At 42.7% G+C, this 16,608-nt stretch overlaps 1 protein-coding gene across 16 annotated transcripts in view; it reads left to right on the plus strand.

Annotated features, from left to right (window-relative positions):
• Nucleotides 1-16,608, plus strand: part of MYO3B (myosin IIIB) — a 523,310-nt gene that overhangs the window by 485,329 nt on the left and 21,373 nt on the right. For all 16 annotated transcript variants that reach the window (XM_053283475.1, XM_053283469.1, XM_053283482.1 and 13 more), the window contains 3 exons: nt 3,146-3,252; nt 3,665-3,711; nt 7,760-7,920. In XM_053283475.1, the coding sequence (XP_053139450.1) occupies nt 3,146-3,252; nt 3,665-3,711; nt 7,760-7,886 (281 nt within the window). In that variant the 3' untranslated portion in view covers nt 7,887-7,920. The remainder of the gene's footprint in view (nt 1-3,145; nt 3,253-3,664; nt 3,712-7,759; nt 7,921-16,608) is intronic.

Consider the following 16,608-nt stretch of genomic DNA (forward strand, 5'->3'; position numbering starts at 1 on the left):
AGGATGCAAGCTGTGGACCACCCGGGAACTACGGAGAAGTGATTGTATCAGGCTGGAAAGCTAGCACAAGGCTTCAATAAATCAGAATACTGGAGGAGAACTGTGCATATAGTTGATATACCTCTTGGTGGGAAGTAAACTGAGTACAATTAACAGAACATTAGGAATGAGGAGCCATCTTCTTATTCCTTTGCTATGTAAAACAAATTTGTGAACTTTTTTTGGTTGAAATGTGGTATAAAATAAACAAACAAGTTAAGTCGTCCCCCCCTATTTCACAAGAGACAGCCTGTGTGCAGGGTTCTGTTTTTTCTTTTACCATTTTAGGGTATGTAGTTATGTACAGGTACTTAACAAGTAAATATTATCATCAGTATAGGATGACATCCTAACTAAATTTACTAAGGAAAACCCATTGAATTTAAAATGACAAGTCAGGCATGCTTAACTTGCCCTTTTAATTTCAATGGGACTTCTTTGAGTAAAATTAGTCAGAATGTCAGCCGTCATCTACATTCTGTGCTACAACTGGCTTCTGTGCCCCACAACCACTAAAGACCAGCTTCATGCAAAATGGCCACCTCATGGATACTGCTTAAAACTGTAATCATGTGGCAACCCACTATATCTGTCTGTCACCCTCTGTGGAGCTAATAGTAGCTCTGAAGTATTATTTAGCATGGGAAACCATGTAGGAGGAGACTATTAAACACTCCTTCCATCAGCATCACTTCTCCCAATCAAATTAGCAGCCCCTTTAGGCTGCTTTGACATAAAAAATAACATTGGAAGATCTCATGTCAAGTTTGGTCCAAGTCTGTGGTAGCAAAACTACAAAAAGCTCTGTGGCAAAAGTCTTGTCAACAGATGCAGTGAATATGATAGACAGAGACAGATACAAATACGACAAATATTTCAGAGCCAGTATTCATGTACAATCTCAATTCATCTCCCATTAACCCCAACAACGTATATAACGGGCCCAACCTGTGGCAGCGGTGGAATTGCTTGGCAAGGTGACTTTAAGACGTATACTCAAAGCATACACAAGTTCGTTCTTTGAAACCAGAATTGATCCTAACAGGCTGACAGACCCAGAGATTTCTCAGCTTTAGTCAGCTTTCTCCACGCCTGTCAAGGAAACCCTTAAACTAGAATTATCCTCAAACAACCATTACAAAGCTTACTTTCCAGATGGTCAAATGAGAACCAGCTTAGGTACTAAATGTGTGTCGGATGGGTTTTTTTGGAATGCCCCTCATGTTACACTGGTGACATTTTGCTGAAACTTCATAACCTTTTTATGGAACCATTTTATGGGACTCCTGGGCACTTTAACCAATTCACACCTTATTTTTGAGATGACAAAATCTTAACAATATGGCTGTATCACATACATTCCATATGCTGAGGCATCTGTATAAAATGATCCCAGTCTGGAGAGATCAAACGTTCTACATCAGTAAAAACACCCAATCTCAACAGATTTGGGATCAGCCTGTGGCTCAGTGGAAGAGCATATCCTTGGCATGCAGAAAGTCCCAGTTTCAATCACCAGCATCTCCTCCTCTGTCTGAAACCCTGGAGAGTCACTGTCACTCAGTACAGACAATATTGAACTAGGTTGGCCATTGTTTTGACTGAATAGGGCAGCAACCTATGGCTACTACTAATCTGGAAGGCTATACGTAACCTCCAATTTTAGGGGAGCAACAACATCTTCTGTCTGTGCGCTTCCCAGAGGCATGCTTCCCAGCAGGAAACAAGATACTCCTGTAGAGAGACCTGACCCAGGAGGACTTTTCTTATGTTCTTATTTCTCTGATGTGTTAACTTTAGTCTACATTGGTGACGAAATTGACTCAAGCACCTTACAATGTGACTATGATGTTGGTTTTAATGAGAGGAAAGAGGGCAGGTATCTCAGTTGCTATGGGCCATGATAACAAAAATGGGACCTAGAGAAATGGGGTTGTGGCTCAGTGGTACAGCATCTGTTTTGCATGCAGAAGGTCCCAGGTTCAAATCCTTGGTGTCTCCAGGATGGGAAAGACTTCCATCTGAAACCTCAAGAGCCACTGCAAGTCAGAATAGACAATGCTGAGCTAGATGAACCAATGGTCTGACTCAGTATAAGGCAACTTTGTATGCACCATGTTCAGAGGCAGTATATCTTTGGGAACAAACTATGCTGCCAATACCATCACGCCTTGCTTATGCACTTAAAATTCCAGACCAGAAGGAGCTTCATCTGATCCAGCAAGGGAACTCTTATATACTGTTCTTATGAGCTGCCAGTTATTGAAGTGCCCTACGCAATCCTCCCCTCCTCTAATTAACCTATGTTCTATCAGCATAGGTTATATATAAATAATTATATATTTATTTTGCTGCAGCTAGCTAGCTTTAAAGGTGTAGAATATATAGGGTTACTCTTCTAGTGAACCCACAGCCTGAAGCTGGAGTGCATATGTGCGAACTTCTCCAGAGAATACGTTTTAGTATTCTTCTAAAATTTTGAAAGTGTTCATATGTTCACTAGAAGAACCGAATTAAGTTATGGGTTCATGCCTTCTTTGTATTTGTATATTGGTGGGCAGAGGGGACCATGACAGTTCCACATCCTTAATTAGCAGTTATATCCGTAACTAGTTACCTCGATAGTCAAAGAAATATATATGTTATAAATAAAGTATGAGACAGAAAATGAAGTTTCCACTCAGTTTCATCCCAAGCGCAAGTTTCTAAGTGCCTGGTTAAAATGGCACTGGTTGGCTAATATATCCAGGAATTATTAGGACAGAAAAGAGAATTATTTTGATTCTACAATATGCTAAGACAATGTATAATTATGAATATTTATATACCGCTTTTTAACAAACAAACAAAAAAGTTCACAAAGCATCTGGCATAGAAAAAGAAATAAGATGGTTCCCTGTTCCAAAAGAGCTCACAATCTGTTTGGTTTTTTTTAAGAGAAAGAAATCACAAAGTAGACACCAGCAGCACTCAGTGGGAAAATGCTGTGCTGGGGCTAGATAGGTACAGTTGCTCTCACATTGCAAAATATATGAGAGTCACCTCTTAAAGGGTGTCTAGCAACACCTGGCATGGCTGAGATCTCAACTGTGTTATCTTCTTGCAGGTTCGGAAAACTGTCTTGAACAGAAGCTGAAAACGCCCCGTCGAAGATGTCAGCAGCCCAAAATGCTGAATAGCCCCGAGGACAACATGTATTATAACCAGTTAAATGTGAGTTCAAAGTGGCAATAAAGCAGTTTTACTGGCTTTGTTTCCAGTTAATAATTTTGTTATTAATACCTGTTCCAACCCCTCCAGCCCCACCCCCATCCAATTTCTCTCACACACACACACACCCAGCCCTTGACGTTCTTCAGCTCTCGTCTTGAACATGTGCTTATGCTCTTTATCTGTTGCTTTCATGTCAGGATGTCTGCCTTCACGGTGAATAATTGATGTGGTTTATCAAAGACGAGCAAGATGCATGCTTCATCAGGCTCGCTTGAGCCCTTTGATCAAAAAAATTATGCTGTGACTTCTGATATTATCAGCATCTGCTTGCATTCAACACAAAATCACTTTGAATTAAAAATTAACGACTTGCTGCTTTGCTTTGACTGTGTGTTCTTGGCCCTCTCCACAGGGAACTCTAGAATATCAAGGGAGCAAGAGGAAGCCAAGAAAACTTGGGTAAATATCTATCTTCTTAGTTCTAAGCAACAGTAAACAGAAGAAGTCCTTTGTGATATTACAGAAAATGCAAAAACTTTCTAGAGAGATTTCTAAAAATAAACAGCAAGCCTATCTCTGTCGAGCAACTTTGGGCATTTTCTACAGAACCAAATAGAAAACTTGCATCTAGTGTTGTCTGTACAAACATGATGAGAACTGTCTCTTGCGAGGGGAAAAAGAAAAGAAACGATTGCTCTCAACAGAATTCAAGCAAAGTTTTCCTTTTCCTCTGTTTATTTCATAAGGGATTTGGTACAGCTTGAGTGTCCTGAAAGCAGATGCCTGCAGACAGTGAGTGCAGGCACAGCATGAGCGATAGCCATGTAGATGGTCCATAGTGTGGGCCAGTTGAAGGGGGAAGAGAAAGGAAAAATGGTTTGAGGTTTGTTTTAATGGGAAAAGGCAGTCCTTGCTCATTCATCCTTGGTAAATTGTCACTTACTTATGAAGCTTGATTTCCTAAGTGCCCAGATCAGGCAGCCACTGTTGGCTTTAAAGAATGCTACAACCCTGATCCAATAGTGTTGTGGTGATGATAGATGTTATTAAATACATCTCACAGACTTAACCTGGAGGACCTTCAGAAGTCATCCCAAGTAAAACAATGCTTTAGGACCTGAATATCTCTGGGATTGCATCCTCCCACTCCAATATGAACCTGCTCAGGTCCTTCATTCTGCTAAAGAATCCATCCTTCAGGTCCCACCACTGTCTCCGATAATAGAGGGAGGCAGGTACCACCCACCCACCCAGGAGAAGGCCTTTTTAGCTGAGGAATAGCTCTGAAAAGGAGGGTGCCTGGTCAGGGGTGGATTAAGCCTTTTGCCACCCTTAGGCGGCCAAGGATTTGCTGCCCCCACCACTGCAGCGAGGGTAGGGGTGGAGGGAGAAAGCCCCCCCCCTTTTCTCCTTACAACATAAGAACAGCCCTGCTGGATCAGGCCCAAGGAAGCCCATCTAGTCCAGCATCCTATTTCGCACAGTGGCCCACCAGATGCAGCTGGAAGCCACAGGCAGGAGTTGAGGGTGTGCCCTCTCACCTGCTGTTACTCCCCTGCAACTGGTGTTCAGAGGCATCCTGCCTTTTAGGCTGGAGGTGGCCCACAGCCCTCCTACTAGTAACCATTGACAGACCTCTCCTTCATGAAGTTATCCAAACCCCTCTTAAAGTCGTCCTGGTTGCTGGCTGTCACCACATCTTGTGGCAGAGAATTCCACAAGTTGATTATGCGTTGTGTGAAAAAGTACTTCCGTTTATTGGAAGTACTCTTTAAAAACTGCAACTGTGCGCAGTGGAATAAGGTGAGTGAAGGCCACAAAGCAGTGGCTGTGGGGAAAGGGGAAAGTCCCCCCTTTACCTTTAAAATGCCACACAAGCAATGGGGCAGCAGCAGCTGCCATGAGGAGGGTAGTAGTGGGTCAAAGGGAACGTTCCGCCTTTTAGCAATGCTGCTGTGAGGGCGAGCTCCTTCCATCTCCCCTCCTTCCTCCCAAATGACTGCACGCCCCGTCTGCCCCAATAATTTGTCACCTGAGGCAACCCTTCACCTTGCCTCATGAATGGGCTGCCCCTGCTGTTTGTTTATATGTAAGTCACCTTGTATATAGTTATAAAAGATGGGATATGCACATGTATAAATACACATACACGCACATTATTTATGTTCATGTGCTTCTGAAGTATGTTTCAGACATATCTCACTTGAGAACCTTGTGCTGGGATGAATATAGGCAAAGCACATCATGTCTATGAACATTAATTTAAGATTTCTATCTGGGATCCCCCAACGGGCTGCGGGCCACCGCAAGAGGTCAGACCAGCACTCAGGAACCTACCCTCCCAGTGTGGCCATTGCCGGTCCCTCCCAGCCATGCAGCCCTAGAGGTGGCTGCTTGCCCTGGCTAGGGAGCGTCTGCCTGGCCCCCACAGGAGAGCAGCACGCTGTTGCTTGAAGACAGTGAGTCATCACAGGATCAGGGACAACTCATGTGAGATCTTGGCCTGAGTTCTCAGGAGACTTGCCCCACCTACCAAGGGTTATATAAGCCAGAGCTGGCCAATGATGTGGGGCCAGTCCAGGAGGAGAGCTGCTAGGAGAGGTTGCTCTGTGACTCCCTTGGAGAGCTGGAGGTAGTAGTTCCCTGTGGGAGTCTGGGAAAGGAACAGATTGCCAGACCACGGAATAACACTTCCCCAGTGGCCATAATTCTGAGGCCATCTGGAACCCTCTACACAGGAGGAGGTGGAAGCTTACAATTTCCTTTAGCTGTGTCTATGATCCTTTAGTTATTTTTTGACAGTATTTATAAAAATTATTTCATTTTCTTACTGTCCAGAAAGAAACAAATCTTGCTCAAATTATGGTTTATATAATCATGCCATCAATGTAATCAGTTACTATTGGCCATAGTTATTGTTGATGTCAATACACAAAGGTTCAAAACCACACAGGTCAGGATGATCAGTGCCAGGATCCAGTCAGTCTCTTGCACAAATGGAAGTCTTCAGTTTCTAGTAGTCTCTGCCCACACCAAATGAGCCCCCACCACCACCACTGCCACATCATATCCCATGTTGTTCTGGGGAATCTTTTGACTTACACAGGCAGTTAGAGAGGCATAAGGGACTGCAGCGGGTTGGGGGCGGGGAGGCAGCAACCACACCTCTGTTTGGATTGGCCCCACCTATAAACCCCTCTGCATTGTGCAAATGGAAACCAGCTTGTGTCTCTTTGGATGTCACCTACTGTGAGTTGAATGTGATGGGTTCCCATCCATTGTGAGTGAAACCTTCTCATTGTATGGGGTCATCTTAATCATCATTTGTCAGAAGCACAAATAATGATTTTACTCACCACAGTATCTTTTCCTATGCAAATTTTGACACAAATCTAAAAAGGTACTCCTAATAAAAGATTTTGATGCTATGTTTGCCATATGTACAAGTGCAATCATCATGGTAGCAGGAAACTGTCCTGAAACAGAAAGTAGTACCTTGTTAAAAAGAGAAAAATCCAAAACCCAAAGTAGGGTAATACAAACATTTATTAAGATTAACTAAAATATCACATTGCAACCAAATTTCAAATTCTTCAAAACTCTTTATCAACCTGGATATTAAGCAAAATGGAAAGGGGAGAGACAAAGGCAAGCATAATAGACAAGTTCTAAAAATGAGGTACTTAATCTTATACGGATCTTGAGCTACCATTGCTATTGCTAAAATAGAATAAATAAATAAATAAATAAATAAATAAGCCTATAGAGAATCCCCCCCCCTGTGCTGATCCTGCTAGTCCATGGGATCTAGCAGTAATCAGAATGGGGATTTGAACCCTTCCGTTTCTCTGAACCTGAAGATTGTGTATGATTAGTGCCCCAATTGAGAGCTCTTCCAGATTTTCTCTTCAACCAACTCCAGTGCAAATTACCACAGGAAATGTAGCGAGAAATCCACACAGTGTACAAAGTCATTACATAATAGCACCATCTTCTGGCAATCCACAGCAATCCATTTTAAAAGTGTGTTATTTCAAATTCCTTTTATTCTAGTTTAGGGCTGGTGGGGAGGCTTTTTCACAGATTCCCTCAGATTGCCAGCAGATAATACTAAGAAGGCTACATGACATCCTTGGATGTCATGTGGATTTCTCATTTTATTTTCCGTATAATTTGTGCTGGACTATATCACCACCTGGAAGAGCCCCCAGAGTGCTGATCACCTGAAAAATAAGAGATTTAGATGTGCCATAAGTCAAAGTAAACACTTTGAAGTATGCCCGTGACTTTGGGAAGCCAGCACAGACACTAGAGCACTGGTCTTTTGTGCCCCCAGGTTCCATTTGGGAAGCTGTGTTCTTCATCAGCCATAGCTACAGTCATTGAACACAGGATTATTTTTGTTTCACCCTCTATTTAAAAAAGCACCTCTTGTACCCTTGAATAATGTAAACATCTAATATTGTGGTGCACCATTCAGTGTGGTTTGTGTTTGCTTTGCCCTTAGGCAGATAAAATTGCTTGATTGGGAGGATGAGTATTACAAAGCCTTGGCAGCTGTAGACTGCATCACAGAGGAAGACAATGCATTCCAAGCTCTTTCTTCCTCCAGAGGAGTGTCCTTTCAGAGTTGAACTTTTACCACCGAACTCCTTTGGTACAATGCTGGTAAGCAACCTAGCACCTGATTCTAATTTTCTGGTTTACATGTATATCTGTGTGTGCGTGTAATGTGCACATATGTACACAAATATATAAAATACATAGTGTAGGTGAACCATAACCCAAGCTAGTTGACATCCTTGCTCACATAGGATGGCTTCAGCAAATAATTATGTCTATCATGCTGCTTATTGTCCTGCTTATTTAAGAGAGGACAATAAAGCAATCTATGTATTCATTTTGCAGCCTTCAAAACAGTTGCAATAGACTCCTTTCTACAGCAGGGTATTAACCTACCCATAGGTTTTTGTGCTTCTCCCAGTTCTAAGGAATTGCTTCATAATTCAGGAGCCAGCGTGGTGTAGTGGTTAGAGTGCTGGACTAGGACCGGGGAGACCCGAGTTCAAATCTTCATTCAGCCATGAGACTAGCTGGGTGATTCTGGGCCAGTCACTTCTCTCTCAGCCTAACCTACTTCACAGGGTTGTTGTGAAGAGAAACCTAAGTATGTAGTACACCGCTCTGGGCTCCTTGGAGGAAGAGTGGGATGTAAAATGTAAATAAATAAAATATAATGAAATTGACATAATGTCAGGGAATGTATCATCATAAGATTCTACAGGACTCTGAAAACTTTGATTGATTTATAAAACTAGGAAGAACTAGCACAGTTTTGAAAAAAGTATAATAACCATTTAAAGTGCTGAATGTGTGATTTTGACTTTATCTTGTAAAAGAGTATTTTGTGATAGAACATGTGGCTCTTATTTCCCCAGAGGGAGGAAAAACATCAAAAGCCCAAATGGTAAAATAGTTAATAGTGTATTACTAAATTGCATAACTTGGCATTTTATAATATTCTTCTAACTGAAGCTGAAAATAAAAAGACCAGGGCTGATACTTTGTATAACCCCAGGAAAACAAACTATATGGTCTGTTGTGGTATGTCATTCACAGAAGCAATCTCTGCACATCCCATTAGATCATTCTCTGAAGTACCAGTTCCTTCCAGCATCCCACCACCTAATCAGGCCCAGCGTCAGAAACTGGCCAAGTCTGGCACTTGCTCAGGGGCCCACAGTCATCAGAAGCTCCCAGTCAACCTCTCAGTCTCTGTCCAGTGTCCACCTTTCTGCAACAGCAGTGGCAGTGAGACTCAGTTGAAAGAGTTCCACCATCCCTGTCTTCTCCTGCCTTTCCCATCCATAAATGGGCTTCCTCCAGAGGCCCTTGTGATGCAAGCTTGGCAGGAGAGGACATTATTATTTATTATTTAACACATTTTTAAATTTGTGTCTCTGGGTGGTTTACAATTAAAATCATTTTAAAAATTAAATCAATTAAACAATTAAAATTGTTTATTTTTTAAAAAAAATTGATTTCTATACTGCCCTTCCAAAAATGGCTCAGGGCGGTTTACACAGAAAAATAATAAATAAATAAGATGGCTCCCTGTCCCCAAAGGGCTCACAATCTAAAAAGAAACATAAGATAGACACCAGCAACAGTCCCTGGAAGTACTGTGCTGGGGGTGATATAGGGCCAGTTACTCTTCCCCTGCTAAATAAAGAGAATCACATTAAAAAGTGCCTCTTTGCCAAGTTAGCAGGGGTTGTTATAGTTATACAACATTATGCAGCCCCTCATAGAGCACATTGCAGTAGTCAAGTCTGGAGGTGACCAGCAGATGTACTACTGTTCTGAGGTCGTTTATCTCAAACGGATGCAGCTGGCGTCTCAACCGAAGCTGATAAAAGGCACCTCTGGTCACTGCCTCAACCTGGGACACCAGGGAGAGGTTTGTGTCCAGAAGCACCCCCAGACTGCATACCTATTTATTCTGGGGAAGTGTGACCCCATCCAGAACTGGCAGATCAAAATCATCTCCTGAGTTCTGACCCTGCACAATAAGTACCTCCGTCTTATCTAGATCCAGTCTCAGTTTGTTATCTCTCATCCAGCCCATCACCGCCTCCAGGTTTTAGGGAGGTTATGCCTTCTCCTGATGATGTTGACATGGAGGAAAAGATTTGGGTGTCATCAGAATACTGATAGCACCCAGCACCAAATCTCCTGATGATCTCTCCCAGTGGTTTCATGTAAATGTTAAACAACATCGGAGACAATACGGAGCCCTGAGGGATAACACTCAGTTATGACACTTTTAAACATTTTTAGAAACCTTTTTTAAAATTCATGAAAAATCAGCAAGTGAACCAATATCGTTGAAAGTCCTCTTGCTTAATGCATCATGTGGAAGCATTAAGTGTTTAATTTGATTTAACACCATATGTACCATATTTCTGTCCAGCCTCTTGCAAGTTATTATTTTTTTAAAATTTCCCTTTGATCCCTTTGGGGAAATTATCCGATGGGGCCCATGTTCAGTTCTTGCACACAGACCCCTTCAGAGCTTTTTACACCACTGGAGGAAGGTGTGTTGTCGAGCACCAGGGAGTTTGCAGTGTTTGGCTGCTAGGCTGCATTTGGTTTTGTGGGCCACAAGTTGTGTGGACCTGAGCTAATAATGCAATCCTAGTTTACCTTTAGTTCTCCTGTTACTGTAATTTTACAGCTTGCAGAAGTGTGCTTGCCTTACGTTTCTGATATGCTGCAGTTTTTGAACAGTGCCTAGTAGTTTTTATTAATATTAATATTATTATATTGTTCTGTAATTATAATTATACATAATTGAAAATAGACCTGCAGAACTTGCCAAGTGATATATGAAAGCACAATTATCCTTCCAAGCAGTCTTAACTTTAGAAGTGGCTCAGGGTTAATAGTTTGTCCGAATATATGCAGAGGAAAGGAAGGACAAGGGTACAAGTAGTGCTTTTGCTTTATGTTCTGTATTTGGTTCTGTACACCAGACTGGTGATCTCTGCAATGCTACTGCAATGCGCTCTATGTGGAGCTGCCTTTGTACGTAGTCCAAAAACTGTGATTGGTACAAAATGCAGCAGCCAGGTTGTCTCTTGAGTCATCTCAAAGAGACCATATTACTCCTGGACTAAAAGAACTACACTGGCTACCAATACGTTTCTGGGCAAAAGACAAGGTACTGGTTATAACTTATAAAGCCCTAAACAGTTTAGGCCCTGGGTATTTAAGAGAATGACTTCTTCATCATGAGCCCAAGCCCGTAGCAAGCTGGTGGCATGGTGTGTACCTGCCACACCAAAACATTCTCTTTCCTTCCCAGCCCCACTGACTGTTTTCACTGAACATTTTATAACCTGCCTCCCCTGACTTCTGCAATCCTGCCCCCAAAATTCTGAGACTGGCTACAGGCCTGCGGGCCCACCGGCCATTGAGATCATCCAGAGAGGTCCATCTGCAGTTGCCACCAGCTTATCTGGTGGCTACTCGGGGACAGGCCTTCTCTGTTGCTTCCCCGCAGACTCTGGAATGCGCTCCCTGCTGAAATAAGAACCTCCCCATCTTTGACAATGTTTTTTAAAGTCCTTAAAGACTTATTTTTTCACCCAAGCTTTTTAACTTGACTGTGGTTTTAAATGGTTTTAAGGTTTTCATTTTTAATCCGTTTTATGTTGTAAACCGCACACTGACGGAAGTTTGGGGTGGTCTACAAATTTGAAAAAATGAATAAATTTGAACAGGGATGGCTGAACTGAGACTCTTCAGCAGTTGTTGGACTACAGATCCCATCATTCCAAGCAACAGTTTATTGCAGCTGAAGATTATAAGAGCTGTTGTCCAGCGAGAGTTGGGGAACCTCAGCTTGGCCAGCCCTGCTTAGAGGAAAGAGACTAACAGCCTGATTCTAAGCATGTTTACTTGAAAGTCAGTCCTACTGAGTTCTTAGTTAATAGAATTGCCACCTAAAGGTTATTTCACACATGCATGTAAATCACTTGCTTCCTTTCCCCTGGATTATTCAATATGTGAAAACGCAGCTGAGTGTGTGAACTCACCATGGAAAGCATTCTGTTTGGGGGGTTGTAAGGTGATATGAAAATTCCTTCTGTGGTGTTTGACCTGATCTGCCAATAGCTCATTCACAAATGCCAGTTACTACTAAGGTGTACAAGAATTCCATGTTTGTTTCATTTGTGTTTAAAAAAACAAACTTGATTCATTTCCCCATGCATTGTTATTTGTTGGGGTGTTATTTCAGTTATTTTTCAACTGGAGAGTTTGTGGGGGGCTTACCTGTGGAGCAGAGGGCTTGGCCATTTAAAAGGAGTGGTAGAGCTCCTTTTGGTGGCCACTTCCTGGCAGCTGCCATTTTTGCTTCAGAAAAAACTGGACTATGTCATTTTGGGGTGTTTGGGAGGAAAGGAGGGTTAATAGAGGAGGATGCTGTGTTTCTGTGGCAGCCACCATTTCTCCCAAGAATGCCCTGGAACAATGCAGTGTCTGGAATATTCTTGGCAGGGTGGGGGCACATGGATGAATAAAGGAAAACAAACCACACCACCCTGCCATGGGCTGTTGCTCAGTGGTAGAGCATCTGCTTTGCATGCAGACAGTCCCAAGTTCAATCCCTGGCATCTCCAGATGGGTCTGGGAAAGACTCCTGCCTGGAACCTTGGAGCGCCGCTGCTGGTCAGAGTAGACAGTACTGAGCTGGATGAACCAATGGATTCATGCAGTATACAACAGCTTCCTTTGTCCCTATTTTCTTTTGGGACCTCTCAGCATTCATTTCATGATGGATTAAAAATGAACCAAATTGACTGCATTTGTTTTGTTTTGTTTTTTAAAAAATTTGTTCCTAAATGAATGTACACCCCTGCTCATTACTTGACTTTGCAGTCATCAGGTGGTGGACATGCAAGCATGGAATGGTCCTTAAGAGAAGCAACGGCTGTGCTAGTCTTGCTATGGTTGGGAATATAGCTTAGAATGCAGAAAAGCACTGCTTATAATGCAAACATATACCGCAACAGAGAGGAATTATATGTAGTAAATCTCAGTTGGAAGTATTCCAAAGTATTTCTGTTTGGGCTAGTAGTGGAATGCCTGTGCCAAAGCAATTAAGGATGACTTCTTAACTGATCATGTTTTTATCTGTTCTAATGCATTATCAAAGGTATGTTCTAGTATATAATGGGGGGAAATCACTCCAAACTGAGTGAATGGGCAACAAAAGAGTGGCCAGTCTATGCAAGTGTAAAATGATGCACATGGCAGCAAAAATCCTAACTTCACATGTACATTGGTGGGGTCTGAGCTGGCAGATGCTAACCAAGAACGAGATCTTGGGGACATGGTGGACAGTTCAATGAAAAAATCGATTCTAGCACATGGCAGCTGTGAAAAAGGCAAAATCAATGCTAGGGTGTGGCCACATTTGGAATACCATGTACAGTTCTGGTTGCCACATCTAAAAATGGATTTTGCTGGAAAGGATACGGCGGAGAGCAATCAAAGTGGTTACATTTTCCGTATGAGGAAGGACTGCACATTTGGGGCTTTTTAGTTTAGGGGGATAAGTGACCAAGGAGGAAAGGGAACATCAATAAGACTTACACAAATATATATGGTGTGGAGAAAGTAAACCGTGATAAATGTTTCTTCCTCCTTCATAACACTAGAACTCAGGATCATCCACTGAAACTGACAGGCAAATGATTTATTATTTCTTGTTTACACAGTCAGACAGGTGTTATTGACTGGTTTGTTTTATCCAGACATCGAGTCCTTCCCAAGGACCTGGGATGGCTGAATTTTATTGTCAATTGTTATAGATATCGTCGCAGAATATAGGCTGTTCCCAGTAAAGCTGCTTTTTGTAAAATAATTATAATTATAATTATTATTATTATTATTATTACATTTATATCCCGCTCTTCCTCCAAGGAGCCCAGAGCGGTGTACTACATACTTGAGTTTCTCTTTCACAACAACCCTGTGAAGTAGGTTAGGCTGAGAGAGAAGTGACTGGCCCAGAGTCACCCAGCTAGTATCATGGCTGAATGGGGATTTGAACTCAGGTCTCCCCGGTCCTAGTCCAGCACTCTAACCACTACACCACACTGGCCAGACAAAAGGAAATACTTCTTACTGCACATAATTAATCTATAGAATTTGTTGCTACAAGATGTGGTGATGGCCACTAGCATAGATGGCTTAAAAAGGAGAGTGCACACCTTCATAAAGGACAAAAGTCTCAATGGCTATTAGTCTTGGTGGCAATCCGCTGCCTCCCAGTTCAGGGGCAAGATGCCTCGGAATACCAGTTCCAGTATCCCGAGGAGCAACAGCAAGAAAAGTGTGTTGCCTTCACCTCCTGCTCGTGAGTTTCCCTGAGGCATCTGGTTGGCCACGAAACAGAATAGACTTTTGGTCTTATCCAGCAGGGCTCTTTTTCTGTCTACATGCATATAGATGCAAGCATGTGCACCTATATATAAATGATTTAAAGCCATTTTTACAGGCCCTAGATTTTTGGGATAGGGTGGGAGTGTGGGTCTGCTGGGTGAGAATCAGGAGTCAAATACAGCAGGTAACCTGTATTGCGACATGTTGCAACCTGACATGTAACCAGTGCGACATGTTGCAGCCTGACATGTAAGCCTTTGTGGTGCTTTCAAGTCACAGGGATCTAATGACCTCCCGGGGTGGGTGGAGTCACTGGAGACACAGCATACCTCACAGCCCAGGAAACATTCCAGCTCCAAGCTCTGGTGGGCTCATCACACCAGGCAGCAGCACAGAGAGTGTCAGGTTCTAACCTGGGCTGCTCCTTTTAGACTAGAGAGCTGTAAGCATGAATCAATTCAATTGGTAGGCACCAATATAAATGGCAATGCCAAATTTTAACTGGTGGGTCAAATTTTAATGGAGCCCCCTTTATTTTTTTAGGGGGCACTTGTTTGTCTTTTTAAGACTATTTTTTATGGTTCTGATTATTATTGCAATAGAAATTCAAAGAGAGAGACAATTAAGATGGCAATATCTTCTAATGAAGAGAGCTAGCCCAGATGTAATGCCACCTACTCTTTGACCATGATCAGTAGCAATGTGTGGGGGCGGGGTACTCATATGCTGACATGTGGCAACTGACTTCTGCCATTTCTGGAGGAAATCGCTAAGCAATAGCAGTGATGGGATGTGGGCTAGGCCTATGTTGTGCACACTCCATGGCTAGCAGTACTCAACATGAAGCAGTGACATCATCGCCCTGTGTCCCTGGAAGAATCAATGAATTTCCTTTCCATTGGAGCTTTAGGTATGCAGGTGGAACTCACTGATACAACTACATAATGAGTCCTGTTGGATCGGCATCCTGTTTTCCACAGTGGCCACGTTGATGGCTTTGGGAAGCCCATGAGCAGAAGATGAGGGCATACCCCCTTTCCCACCATTGTCCGCCTGCAAATGGCATTCAGAGGCAATCTGCCCCTGAACCTGGAAGTAGGTTTTGCTTGATTCAGAAATTTTTCAATAAATTCAATCTGATAAAGGGATTTTTCTGCTAGAACAACGTGCCTCATTGTTTGGTTGGGACAGCCAATAGAAGATGTGTAGAGTATTCCTGAAAGCTGTATGGGGCAGTGCATTTGTGATCTGGGAAGAAAGTGGTTTTGTATTGGCAATTAAATGCTGGGAAAGGACTAGAGAGAAGCAACCACATATGCTCCTGGGACTAGTGCTACTGACACTGGCTATCATTTTCCTATCATTCCTCCTCAGGCTGCTCCATCCTCTCCAGCTGCTCCTGTTTCCCCAGGGCCATACCTGTTTTCCCAGGCCAACATTCACCTGAATGGGAAAATAGGGACATGAATTTATTATTTATTTATAGATCATGTTTTATACCGCCTGGTATATCTCTCTCTAGGTGGTGTACAAAATTTAAAAACAATATAAAAGTCACAGATTAAAATACACAAAACACAATAAAAACAATAGCATAAAACAGTTATTAAAACAAATTATTAAAATTGATTCTAATTAAAACACTGTGAGAACACGGGAGTCTTGAGGGTCTTCCTGAAAACCAACAGAGAAGGAGACACTCTAATTTCAGCAGGGAGCATATTCCAAAGCCCTGGGGCAGCCACAAAGAAAGCTAGGTCCCAGGTCACCCCCAGACAAGCTGGCGGCACCTGTAACTGGACCTCTCCAGAAGATCGTAACAGGCGGCAGGGTTCATGACAAAAAAGGTGCTTTCTTTAAAAGCCTGAGCCCAAGTTAAGGGCTTTGTAGGTGATGGTTATCACCTACAAAGCCCTTTGTATTTCACCTGGAAACATATAGGCAGCCAGTGGCGTTCTTTTAAAATCAGTGTTATGAGGTCCCTTTGTCTTGTCCCAGAGACCAATCTGGCTGCCACATTCTGTACCAATTGTAGTTTGCAGACTATGTACAAAGGCAGCCCTATGCAGAGTGCACTATAGTAGTCAAACCTGTAGGTTACCAGCATATGTACCACTGTTTTAAGATCATTTACCTCCAGAAACGGCCGTAGCTGATGTATCAGTAAAGCTGATAAAAAGTGCTCCTGGCCACTGCCTCAGCCTGAGAAACCAGGAGAGCTTTGGGTCCAGGAGCACTCCCAAGCTACGTACCTGATCTTTCAGGGGGAGTGTAACCTCATCCAGAATAGGCAGATCTAAACCACCTCTCGGGTCCCGACCCCACACAGTCAGTACCTCCGTCGTATTTGGATTCAACCTCAGTTTGTTATCCCTCATCCAGCCCATTACTGCCTCCACACAG

Source organism: Hemicordylus capensis, chromosome 1, assembly GCF_027244095.1.
Source record: "Hemicordylus capensis ecotype Gifberg chromosome 1, rHemCap1.1.pri, whole genome shotgun sequence".
Lineage (NCBI taxonomy): Eukaryota > Metazoa > Chordata > Lepidosauria > Squamata > Cordylidae > Hemicordylus > Hemicordylus capensis.